Source organism: Indicator indicator, chromosome 17 (assembly GCF_027791375.1).
Source record: "Indicator indicator isolate 239-I01 chromosome 17, UM_Iind_1.1, whole genome shotgun sequence".
NCBI classification, from domain to species: domain Eukaryota; kingdom Metazoa; phylum Chordata; class Aves; order Piciformes; family Indicatoridae; genus Indicator; species Indicator indicator.
Window position 1 is genome coordinate 15,685,875 of NC_072026.1, and position 12,789 is coordinate 15,698,663.

Genomic DNA, 12,789 nt, shown 5'->3' on the forward strand with positions numbered 1-12,789 from the left:
AATCATTGGTGCTTCCTAGTATCTAGTAGCAGTTTGCTTCCCAAAAACAACAAAAAAAGTTTTTGGTCCTTCTATATATATACATATATGTATATACAGTATTATTTTTAACTTGTGTGTGTGTGTGTATATATATATATATATATATGTATATATATTTAGTTGCAACAGTGCTTCTCCGAAAAAAGGTCCATCTATAAATATAATTTTATTTCTTTTTATTTTTTCCTTTTTTTCTTTTCTTTTTTTTTTTTTTTTTAAATTTTAGTTCTTTTTAAGTTAAAATTCTCCATCTCTCTAGGTATTATTTTTTGAATGGTGTTAACCTGCTGAAGTTTTGCCAGAATGGTGCCTGGCTGCGTCTGGGTTCGGTGAACTCGAAGACCTGGGACTGGGATATGCCATCTGTCACCATGTATTGTCCCTGATTTAATGGATCCTGGGGTGGTGGGTAGGCTGGAGGAACCGACTTGGAGTAGCTCACACCTGCATCGATGATTGGGGGGAAAAAGAAACAGATCAGTCAGAGTGCAATTGGGTCAATAGTCTTTCTTCGTCATGCTATCGTCATGCTGCCCCCTCCCTGGAGGTGTTCAAGGCTGGGCTGGATGAGGCCTTGAGCAGTCAAGCCTAGTTAAGAGGGGTCCCTGCCCATGGCGGGGAGGTTGGAGTAGATGATCTCTAAGGTCCCTTCCAACCTAAACCTTTCTATGACTCTGTGACTCTTCATTGCTTAACAACCAGGGTCCCCAACACCAAGGGGATGTGCTAGAGATGGCGATGCTGTGGAGGAAAGCGGCTGCTGCCTCAACTCTCAGCTCATAGCTACCTACACTCGACCTCCAGGTGAAGATTTGGAGAAGATCCATTACTTTTACATTGGCAGAGTTTGCCTGCCCTCATGGAAAAGTCCTGTGGGACCTAAGAAGGCCCAAACACGGCCAGGCCACACGCAGCACCGATCTGTGGAGATGAAGGCATCTGCACTGTTCAGATCATTCACAAATGCATCACTTCCTGCTGCCAAGCTCCTTTTCACCCTCCCTCCCAGCTAGACTTTGGCCCAACATGCCCCAGAACCAGCTTGAAGGCTTTGGTTCTTGCACCAGAATGGAGCAGAGCTGCTTTGGAGGACATGCTATGCTGCAGGGACCTGTTCTACCTACACAAAGGGCAACCTGTGATTGTCTCTGTAGGACTTTTCCATAGGGTTTGTTTTGAATTTACCAGTCTGGTTTCAGCCAAAAAAAAAAAAAAAGGCAGAAAACGTTGATTCTGCACAATCCAAACTGGTGGCAACGGATGGACTGGTAAGATTGCACTTTGAGGTTCTAGACGTTGAATTCCCACATAGGTAGGCACAGCTCTTGTGCAGGAATGGGGTGAGGGGATGCTGCCCTTACAGCCTTGCCATGGAAAAGGAGGTCTTCAACAGGCTAGGACCTATGGAACCTGTTGTAGAGGATGGTGGAGAAAAGGTGGCTGGGGGTGGATGGAAGTGTCACCACCAAAGTGTACACTACAGGGAACAGCAATAGCTCTACTTCTGCATGTCCTTCCCCACAACACCACTGCTGAGGGATAACCCCTCCTCCAGCCTCAGGGCAGCATGATCAGCTGGAAACCACCACTCCAGAGAAGGGCAGGAAGGAGAGAGGAGCAGGGCTCTGGAGCAGGTTGCTGTAAGCTCTGGCCATCTCTGGATCCCCTCTGCTGCAGGCAGAACTGCTCTTCCTTCTGCGGGGAGGGCAGCCCCGGCCGTGTGATGGGTGGTAGGCTTCGCAAGGGCCATCTCGAGGCCATTGCCTCCCCAAGTAGACTCTACCCAAGCAGATCAGTGTCCTCATCTGGAAAGCGGGATGGCATCACCCACCTACCTCACAGGAGGGTTGTGAAGCTAAATTAATTAATGTTTGTAAAACACTTTGAGATCCTCGGCTGGGAAGGTGCTAGAGAAGGCAAAATATGGTGATTAGCACCCAGGTACCACAGCAACGTCTGCACAAGAAATGTGACTCTTTGCATTCAGTTAGAGGTTCCTACCCACACACAAACACATGCTTGGTGGGACCAGCATGGGCCAGCCCAGGCACAGGAAGGCTGCAGACACTTGGGTACTTACAGACAAAGGGTAAAAGCCTCACAAGTGCACTCACAGAGCTCAGCAGACAACTCTGGGACGTTGCCGCGTTGTAATTCAGGACCTCTTTTAGATACAAAGCTAAGGTGTTAGGAAGAAGAATTGATTTGCTTCCCCTTGCTATGGAATTTACCAGCTGGAAGTCCTCAAAAGGTTTGGATCAAATGAAGATATCATCTGGACTATGTCTAACTGATTTTTCCTTCTTTACAGCCAGCAGCATTGAGTCATGCAGCTCTCTGTCCACTGTAGGCAGTAACCAAGACCTTTACAGTGGACAAAACCACTCCATGATTCATACTGATTAACCTTTAACAAAGTCATCACAGTTAATATCTGAAACTTATTTGAAAGGAACAACCTAGAGATGTCTCTGTTTGTCTCTGCTTGCTGGACTGAGATACTCATCCACAGGTTTTCTGTTCTTTCCTTCCTAAGCTCTTGTCTCCCATAGAAAGCCTGCAGAGCAGAGTATGGCCCCCAGAGCCCTTGCTGTTCTGGGGTGAAAGCTGGACAGGGTCAGCTCACCAAGGAAGTACCTGAGACAACCTCTGCAGCATCCTTGTTGGCAGGCCCCAACTGTCAATTTGAATTTACTACACTACATAGCTTAAGCCAATGACATCCTATGAGGCTAAAGCATGGGCTTGAGTTCATCTTTCTCCTGCCTCTTTCATCCCTTCTTCTACCACTGTCCTACCTTGCTGGAAGGCAGGTCAACATATGGGCAGTGGAACCATCTGCAGAGTCTGCTGTGGAGGGCACACTCTAGCCCTGAACCCATACAAGAGTGTAGATGTTCTCCTGGATGCGACCAGCCTCCAGTGCCTTGACTACTTTTCCCAGGGGAGACTGGTGAGGAATTTTAGGATCCGTGGGAAGGTTAGGATATGGTACATGGCTTGAGCTAGGAAGTTTATCTTCTTCCTGGTAGGTGGTTTGGATCTTCTAATGACCTAACGGACCAGGAATTACTTCAAAGGCAAATAGACCTTGTGCCACCAAGATTACAAACTCATGTTATACAACATGAAAGAGCTGTGAATCTAAAGGGACCTACAAGGATTATGTCTAGCTTTGGAAGACCTTAAAACCACGTTGCTTTAATGACAATGCCTTCTGCATCCTGTGGTTGCAGAGCAGCACTCAGCCTTGTGTGTGCTGAGCTCTTTATTCTCTCTAAATCCATGGAGGGTGAACTGATGTATTTTAATTGTGATACAAAAATGCTGAGATCTCCTTGATCAGCAAAATGTTATGCACTTGGTAGGCTGAAGAAGCAGAGAAAGGGCAGTCTGGCTGAAGTCCACTGACAGTGATGGAGTTCCACTGCAAAGAATGTGATCCATAGTCTGTCTTCTCCAAAAGACAAAAAGGCAGACTCCCCTGGCCAGATCACTAGCAAACCACATTCCATTCTTTCCCATAATAATGTTTTTTCGGTGTCCAAACTCCTGAAAAATGTCTATTCTTGCTTGGAATAACCCCATGCACACACTGCCACAGCCTCCATAAAGAAGTTCAGACCCATACTGTCCAAGTTATGGCCTGTAATCACAAATGTGTGGCTCTGCTTAAGGATCGAGGCTCTTGGCATTAATATCTAAGCTGGATGAACATCAGAAGTTCCTGGCTGGTTCTACAACAATAAGCAGCTGAAGTTTTGCATATTTATCCAACAACCTCCATGGACTGAACGATCTCCAGTGGCATGCAGAATCAATGTGGGCTTATGGGCATGCAAAGAAAAACCCTATTGGTGCTCTGGCAAGTCAGTGCTAATTCCAGAAACCACATTCTCCTTGTGAGACTATGATACACCTCTTGGCAATAGCTTGAGGTGCCCCAAGAATGGCTCATTTTTGTATTTAACAAGGTAGAACATCGGAATTGGGGTGGTGAGGGTAGATTCACCTAATCTGCACATCTTGTTGTGGAGTCTCCTTCTGTGGAGACTCTCAAAACCCAGCTGGACATGTTCCTATGCAACCCGATCTAAGTGAACCTGCTTTAGCAGGGGGGTTGGACTAGATCAACTCCAGAGGTCCCTTCCAACCCCTCCCTTTCTATGATCTTCAAGCCCTGAGAGAAAGCATGACAGGTTGGTGGGTTTCTGTCCTGACCTGAAGTGGTTTGCTCCTCAGCAGAACCCATGGTACAAAATTGTCCCTTGAGGGATGTTTTTTCAGATGCAAAGCCATAACTCCACTGCAACTCAACAGCAAGAAATCAGCAAAGCTCTTCTCCAGCATAATTTTGGGCTGCTTGGCCAACACAGTTCCACGTGCAAAGGGAAGGAATCGATAGGTGAGTAATGATTTCTAGAGGCTGCCTTTCCAAGGCGCATGCCCATGACCAGACTTGGAGCTCCTTCTGCTGGCTCATGCAGAATTCTGCACCGGAGCAGCATCCAAAGGCTGCAGCTGCAGAGTGAGAGCATTGGGCAGGGTGGGGGTGGTGGAAATCTTCTTGGAATGAGAAGAAGAAAACTGCAGGGTGTATAATTTGGCTAGACAGATCTGGTTAAGGAGGGATGCTGTGCTGTCACACGAAATCAGGGCTTTTTTTAGCACTGGGCAACGTCACTCAGAATCTTTTAGATTTCTCAGCTCAGAAGAAGACAATTAAAAAGGTTTAATGCTGCCTCTTTTTTTTTCTAGTTCTGGTTTGTTTCTTTTTTTTTCCCAAACCCTTCTCTTTGAGGTTACAACACGACTTCAGTAGCACTTGGAAGATTTGGGAGCATGCTGTTAACTCACAGGCCACATGGAGACGTGCAGACAGACTCCGCTGGAATATAGCAGGACAGGGACATCAACACCGCACCTCAACGTTTGTTAATACAAAACACACACAATACACCCGGATCTGCCTAAGTGTAACTGTGGAAACGTGCCTCACGAGCTGTTTACTCCATCCTCAACCTCTAAGATCACTTCTGCTTTGATCAGGAGCTGTTTCATAGGCTTTTCTTCTACTTAGCTGTCTAGATATTGTGCTGTTCATTAGCCAGAGTTGAGTGGGAGACAATAAAATACCAACATCTGCATTTTTCTGCTGGTTGAGTGGATGCTGCTGGTAGTAAAGGATGAAGTGCTGTGCTAAGGAACCTTTCATCTCCCTCTCTGATCTCAATAAAAGCAGAGCCAATTTGCATCTAATGCTCAGAATTGGAATAGGTTGCCCAGGGAGGTGGTGGAGTCACCCTCATCTCCATTCACAATGCCATCACTTGTCCCCAGGAGGGATCTGCAGAGGAGGTGACACATGCTCCACAACACACTTCAGACCATGCTGGTCAGGCATTGGAACAGGTTGCCCAGGGAGGTGGTGAGGTCACCATTCCTGGAGGGTTCCATAAATGTGTGGACATGGCACTTTTAGATCTGGTTTAATGGCCATGGTGGTGGTAGGTTGATGATTGGACTCGATGATCTTGGAGGCCTATGATTCTCTCTTTCAGGAGCCACACTCAAAAATCGCATTAATTCCATTTCCCCCTGAATACTGTAACCCTTGCACATCAAGGAACATACCTCAAGACCACTGATTGTTGTATGGTTAATTACTCTTGCAGTAGCAAGAAGTTAACTGGAAGCAGCAATGGCTGATGGATCCAGCCCTTTGCCTTTCTTCAGCACATTTCCACAGAGGATCTCAAAGCACATCACCACTACTTACTTGGTTTAGGGTTGGCAAACTATGCTGGGTCTGAGCTCCAGAGGTCCCTTCCATCCCCTACCATTCTATGATTCAATGACCTGAGTTCAGCTCCTTCATTGCAAATCTACTTTTTATGGCCAGAACGGTGGATGGCAGCTGTGAGCAGGCAAAATCTGCCTCTGAAGGCAGTCAGAGCAGCTCTTGACTTCATCAGATTGTGTCTCCACACTAAACTACCCTACCCACATTTTGTCACGTTCAAGAGGAATTTAATTGTGTCAGCCACAGCTCTTTACCCAGCCAGGGATTTCACTCATGGGTCTAGCACAGGTGGGTAGTAGCAGGGATGGTTCTGCTAGGAGAACATGCCTTAGCTCTCTTCCCTGTCCACTAACTCCTCTGTTTTTGAGGAAGAGGGAGGGAAAAGAGCTCACTGCAGCTTAAGAAGTACAATAAAGGAAACCAATCATCTTTTGCCCTGGCTGGTCCACAGCCAACCACAGCACCTACAGATACTGAAGAAATGACCTTCCTGAGTCTGTCACGTCTGTTGCTGCAACCTGATGTCATTAGACAAGACATTAATGTAATGATTCCTCATGTGAGAAGCAAAAGCTAAGTGAGGCAAGATGGAATAAATGATACTAGGGCTTTATCAGTCAAAGCCAGGTGAAAACTAATTTATCCCATCTTGTGTTTACACAGCCCCCCTCTCCTCCAGTGCTCTGCATGCTGACAGTGAAGATCTCTCTGTCACCTCCACAGATCAGCTCATCCATCACTGCCCTGCAATGCTGCCTCTTCTGGGTAGCAACACTGCCCCTCACCTGTAAGACCTCACCAAACTGAAAGAAGAACCTGGGCTGACAGACTTGTTTCAGTTGGAATCTCAACATGACCTTGATGTCAACATCCAGCCAACACAAAGCCCAAGAGGTCTGTATCACATCTCACCACAAAACTCCCCTGGAGAATTTGCTCCAAAGCATGCACACATTGCTGACTCACCAGTACCATCTTTAGAGCTTTCCTAGCCATGAATGTATTCCTGATTTCCTTATATTGGACATCTGACCAGCTCTCAGACGATCCTGCTGACTCCAGGTGGGTTACAAATGCTGTGAGTGAGGAGTCATCTAACCATACATCATCAACAATGAGGCTGGTGTTTGTGGACCCAAAGCATGAAGTGATTGAGTGAGCTGCAGACAGGCACCTGTGTTTTGGAGGTGTGGAGTGGGGTCTGCTTTCTACAAGCAATGGGCTAAGTTCTGTGGTTTCTCCAAATCTGTGGGGAAATCCCACCAAGAACATGATTAACTCAATTCTTGCACCTACAGAGCTCTGAGAGAAAAGGGAAGCGACCCTGATTATCTGAAAATGCTAATGCTCCTCTTTGCTTTGGTGGTTACTCTACCTGTTGCTCAAGCTCCTTCAATCCCCTGGAGGCTAAGCCTACACCTGTGAGTAGGATGGGGAAGCATGTCAGGGCCGTGTCACTCTCGTTAGCAATAAAACAAATGAGACAGAAGAGAACCACAGGAGGTAGCCACAGCTGCTGCTACCTGATAAGGCCTATCCTTGCCAGGTGGATGGAGCCAGCAGAAGGATGCTAACGTGCCATCATCTCCTTTTGCTCTGCAGGCTGGCTGGGGGAGAGTTTGAAATGCAGAAGTGTGAGAAGCCAGAGAAAAGCTGTTGGGTGTTTGGGTTGGGGTTTTGATGACATAGTTCACGGTGAGCTCAAGTGATCAGAAAGGCAGAAATTAGCAGTGATTCAGAGGGTGCTTTGCTGCAGGCCAAAGCAGTTTGTGCAGGCTGGGGACTTAACCCCTACTGAGTATTTCTGGGCACATTTAATGACAGCATCTTTCTAAGCTCAGGGCTAAGGGTGATGGGGATGGAATATGTTTTTCTCTTTCCCCCAAGTCCCAGGCCACCAGGCTAAGGACTTGTCTGGGCTGAGGGCATCTGCTTTGGTGAAGTTGTGGCCCAGTGCAGAGGAGAATATATAGGACAGAAAGAATTGCCTGAAGGAGATGGCTTATAGCATGAGTGTGAAGGGCTCTCCTGGGGTGGAACACCCTCCCAACTTGCACTAAGGTCACTTCTTTAAATCAGAACAAGACATGTCCTTCTCCAAAATGGAGACAATAAGTGGGAAATGGTGCTTTAAGAATCGGGTCTCCTTATGGGCAACTGGGACCTCTAACCCCCTGACACCCTTAGCTGACAGCTTCTGGGAATGTGAATAAAAATCTCTGCACGTGTCCTGCACAGGGACAGGTGTGGACCAAGATGGGAATAAGTAACTGAACACTTCTAAAAGCTGCAAACACTAAAACATGGGAGGGGAGATTAAAAGTGGCCAGCAGAACAAAAGTACTTGGTGGATCAAGGCACTCAAGGAGTCTTTTGTTTTCAGATGCTTAGAAATGAAGAAAGCAGCCTGGATAATCCTGGCTCAAGGCTAAGGATCCATTTCCAAGGGAATTTTAGGCTCATTTCCACTGTTTTAGTCTGTAAGGAGCAGAAATCTTGAAGCACAGATTGATGGTGCAGTGTCAGTGCAGGCAGTGAAGGTCCTCAGTGGTACCTGGACTCATCAGCAGAAAAAGCTGCACACTTGATTTGCTGTAGCTTAAAAAAGGGCTGCTGGGGTTTTCTGTTGTTTTTCTAAGTCCAGACAAATAGATTTATCTGTTGCTTTACTATTTCTAGGAGACACCACACTGAATTCTATTCCCAGTTACCACACTGACATTGGAAGAAGCTAAAGGGCAGTAACCAAGAGCAAAAAATCTTAAACAATCAATGAGAAAAGAAAAAACAAACAATGAACAGTCCTTTATCTGGTGGTGAGGTGCAGAGCCAACACTCCCCGTTTGCTTTATGTCTAATGGACTTCAAGAAGCTCAAAATTTGGTTTAACTCTGTCTTAAGGCACCTGGTCTAATACCATTTTGTTTTGCCCAATCCAATAAGTAGTGCAAATCCCAATATACAGCTGAAATCTGACTTTGTGCATCATTAAATGGATTTGGAAGGAAGCCTGGCACTGCACGTGAGCATGAGCTGAATGTTGGGAGGAGGTTGCTTCCAGAGAGGATTGGCTTGGGCCTCATGGAGGACCTGCATTTTGGGATCAAAAACTTCTCAAAGCACCGAGAGTTGTGTTCTCCTGGATAAAATTTCTATTAGTTAAAAAACAGAGTTTTAAGGTTTCCTCTTTCCTTGTTACTCTCTACAACTCCCTGAAAGGAGGGTGGAGCCATGGGGGGTGGGTCTCTTCTCCCAAGGAATAAGTGACAGGGCAAGAGGAAATGGCCTCAAGCTGCACCAGGGAAGGTTAAAGGACACAAGGAACAATTTCTTCCCCAGGTTCCCAGGGCAGTGGTCGAGTTCCCGTCCCTGGAGGGCTTTCTAAGACATGGAGATGTGGTGCTGAGGGATATGGTTTAGTGGTGACCTGGCAGTGCTGGGTTAGTGGTTGGACTTGATGACTTTATAGGTTTCTTCCAACCAAAAAGGTTCTGTGATTCTGTCATACGGAAATTAAGGCTGAACTTTTATTGGAAAACCTGAAGATCTCAGGTTGGAATGTGGCTCCCACAGTGAGTTACCACCTTCCCCTGAATTACTGCAGTGGATACAGATACATGTAGAAAGGATTGCAGCTGTAAATCAGACTGTTCAACAACTCTTACTATTAAACTGACTCCTATTTGTCTCCTCCTGCTCTCTGGCTTTAATCAATCAATCACCTGCTGGAGTCCCCATCCCTTTAAGGAATGAAAAACTGTGTAGATGTGGTGCTGACGGACATGGTTTAGTGGTGACCTGGCAGCGCTGGGTTAATGGTTGGACTCGATGACCTTAAAGGTCTCTTCCAACCAAAACAATTCTAAGATTCTCCTGCTCTCAGCTGCTCCCTCAGTGTCTGTCTGCAGCAAGCTGCAGTTCACACACTTGCCAGCACAGGCCAGCTCCACAGCAGTGCTTCGGGGAGGTGTGTGCTGCAGCAGCACGTGAAGCACGCGGCACTCCATACTATCTAAAAAATGGTTTTCTGCTTCACCTCTAACAAAGCTGATTGCATTTTCCATTTCACCTCCTTTGTGGCTTTCCTCTCTTCCTTAAGTATTCTGTGACAGGCAAATTACCATGACTTCCATGGTATCATGGATCAGCTGAGATAATCTAGAAACGAGTCTGTAAATAGGCATCCGCTGGCACAGGAGCATCAGCATGTCAGGTCAGGCTGTTGAGCCATCAAGCCCTTCTGTAGCCACCAAGACCTGCCCTGCAAAGCCCATCAGTTTACATGAGTAAACACCTCAGGTGGATGCACTAGAAATATTCCTGCCCCTAAAGGCTTCACTGCTACCAGCCCCAAGGGCTACAGCTCAGCCTCAGCAACACAGCCCCAGGTGCCTGCCAGGACTTCTGGCAAATAAACTATTGGTAATGTGTGTAAAATGGCAGGATTCAAGGAATCTGTCACTAAAAGCCAGCTCTCAGAAATTTTGTCCTCCCTCCCTCTTCTAAACAATGCCACCAGCTCCCTGCTCCAGCAGTGTGATGGTTTGAAACTGTCTTTTTAATTTTTCCTTGCAAAGTTCAGAACAGAGAAAGTGAAAGAATGTAAATAAGTCACTATTGGGTGTAAGAAAGCAAAATAACGATTGTTCTAAACACTTCCATTGGATAGATAGAAATGTTTAAGAACTATTACCCAAAACAAAGTGGGCACTCTGCACATTCTGCGTTCGGCAGTGGGGGCAGTTGCTGGGCTGTCTGGCTGCTGTTTCTTCTTCTCTTCTGGCTGAAGATAACACACTGACCTTGGCAGCTAAGTTAACAACTTTCTGCTTAACTAACTCTGCTTCTCTGTCCAGGGGGGTCTGGGGGGAAGCTCCTGGGAGAGAGGCCCCTTTGGGAGGGTCCCCTTGGGGGGAAGCAAAGGGAGATCGGTTGTGCTTTTCTGTTGATTGTATATATTTGTGAATGTTGTGAATTTTGTATGTTTGTACATATTCATTGCATTTCATTGTAGATTTTAGACTCTGCTTGTAAATACAGCTTTTCATTTGCTTCCAGACTGAGCTAGCCTGGTTATTGTTGGGGGGGGGGGGGCGGAATTTCAGCTCACACCGACACAAGCAGCCTCATGCCTCTCTTGGGGTCTTGGGCACAAGACAAACCACAGGGTAAAAAAACCCAGAGTTTTCAGCAAAATGTTTAGTACTGGTGCTTAATTTAATTAATATGAGTCAGGGCTATGATTACCATGGCATAGGACAACAGATAAAGAGCTACTAATTTAATGACCCTGTTTATTGCTTTGCAGACTTCTCATGTCTTAAAACCAACCAGTCCCCCCTTCACTTGCTGCTGGGGGTCTGCCTGAGCTTCTCTCTCACTGGAGGACTTCAGCCCCTAAACAGAACCACCAAGCCTGTTCTTCCTCAAGGAAATGCTGACTGGTGTTTTGAGAACTAATTAATTTTATAGTCAGAGAAATCAGAGATAATAACCCCTCCTTTTTCATCTCCAAGAGAAAGAGAGAGAAAGAGAAAGAGAGAAACCAAGAGAGCAATTGCTGCGTGAGAAACCAGTCCGGTTGGGTATGTTGGATTTGTCAGGATGCAAGTCCAGTGATTTAAATGGGAATACTGGTAGGCATGCTCAGGCACCTTTGAGGGGTCACTTAATGACTGAACAGTGCAATTATTAATTAACTAATACCATAATTAATTAATAATATAATTAACAGTAAAAATAATTTAAACTGGTTTTTGTCATGGCCATCATGCAAGTGAGACCTTCTGATATTTCTCATCATCTCCATGATTGTTTCCATGCTGGGACAAGCATGCCAGTGGTGAGGGATGGACCTGCAAAACTGAGCTCATGACAGGGTCTGCTACCACCTGACCTGCATGGACATCGTGTAAGAGACACATCCCTGGGTCCTTTTTTTGGGGTGTTCAGATTCATACTCTAAGGTTAGAAAATCTGGCCAGGAGAGTTTTTAGAGAACATCTCAGTAGACAGGAAGTTAGTAGAGAGGAGAAGACTAATGACAATGGAGAGACACAGCAAACCAAGGAGTTCACAGTTGGCCTAGCAAACCACTACTGGACCAGCAAAGGCAGTAGACAACAAACAGGTGAGGCAGAAAGCAAAGAGCTCTTCGACTTCTGCAAAACACAAGCCAACGCCCACGCAGAGCTGGGATGGATCTGCCTGCAGCTGACTAGAGCCAAGAAGTGTTGAGTCCTCTCCAGACCCATTTAGAGGCATGGTGGTGCCATGGTACTTTGGTAATGAATCGATATGTCTACGACTTTGTGAAGCTTTAGAGAACTTGAGAAATATCCTCTCTGACTTTCCCTCTGGGGTTAGTGTTTCAAAACCTGTAGCTGCAAGAGTGATTGCCAGAGATAACTAACGCTGGCTGCTTGGCCAGTGGAGACTCTGTAGTATCTCACATGGCATTTAGTAGTTGGCCGTAGCCTGCCTGGGTGGGGAAATCAATCTGACATCAGAGACATTTAATGTCTTTACTAAGATACTTTATTCCCTAGAGCTGATGCTACTGTGCTGTCCTTAAAAAAGTTACAGGTAGCCCCAGGAAACATGAGTGTCCCCTTTCCAAAAGGAGGAAAGGGGGAAATGATCCCTCACCATCTCCAGGATTTTAGCCACTTTTTCCTTCTTTGCTAATGGGAGACTTTGGGAATTAGCAGAACCCCTACACATCTCCGCACTCATTCCCATTGCAGCCTGAGATAAACATCTGAGATAAGATTTCTGCCCCCAGGGACAGCTTCTGGACATCAGACTGGAGACAACGAGATCAAATTCATCTCTGGTGCAACTCCCACTGGCTTTCAATCACATCAGACCAGAGATTAATTTGGCCCACAGATACATTAAGAAAGATACAAAGCACAAACGGTATTTTATATAAAAAAAGAGAA

The 12,789-nt window shown here is 46.1% G+C and overlaps 1 protein-coding gene across 1 annotated transcript in view; it reads right to left on the bottom strand.

Annotated features, from left to right (window-relative positions):
- Positions 1 to 273: 273 nt before the first annotated feature.
- LOC128972769 (uncharacterized) overlaps positions 274 to 12,789 on the bottom strand; it is a 206,601-nt gene continuing 194,085 nt past the window's right edge. The window contains exon 12 of the mRNA XM_054388878.1: positions 274 to 486. Coding sequence (XP_054244853.1) covers positions 305 to 486 — 182 coding nt within the window. The 3' untranslated portion in view covers positions 274 to 304. The remainder of the gene's footprint in view (positions 487 to 12,789) is intronic.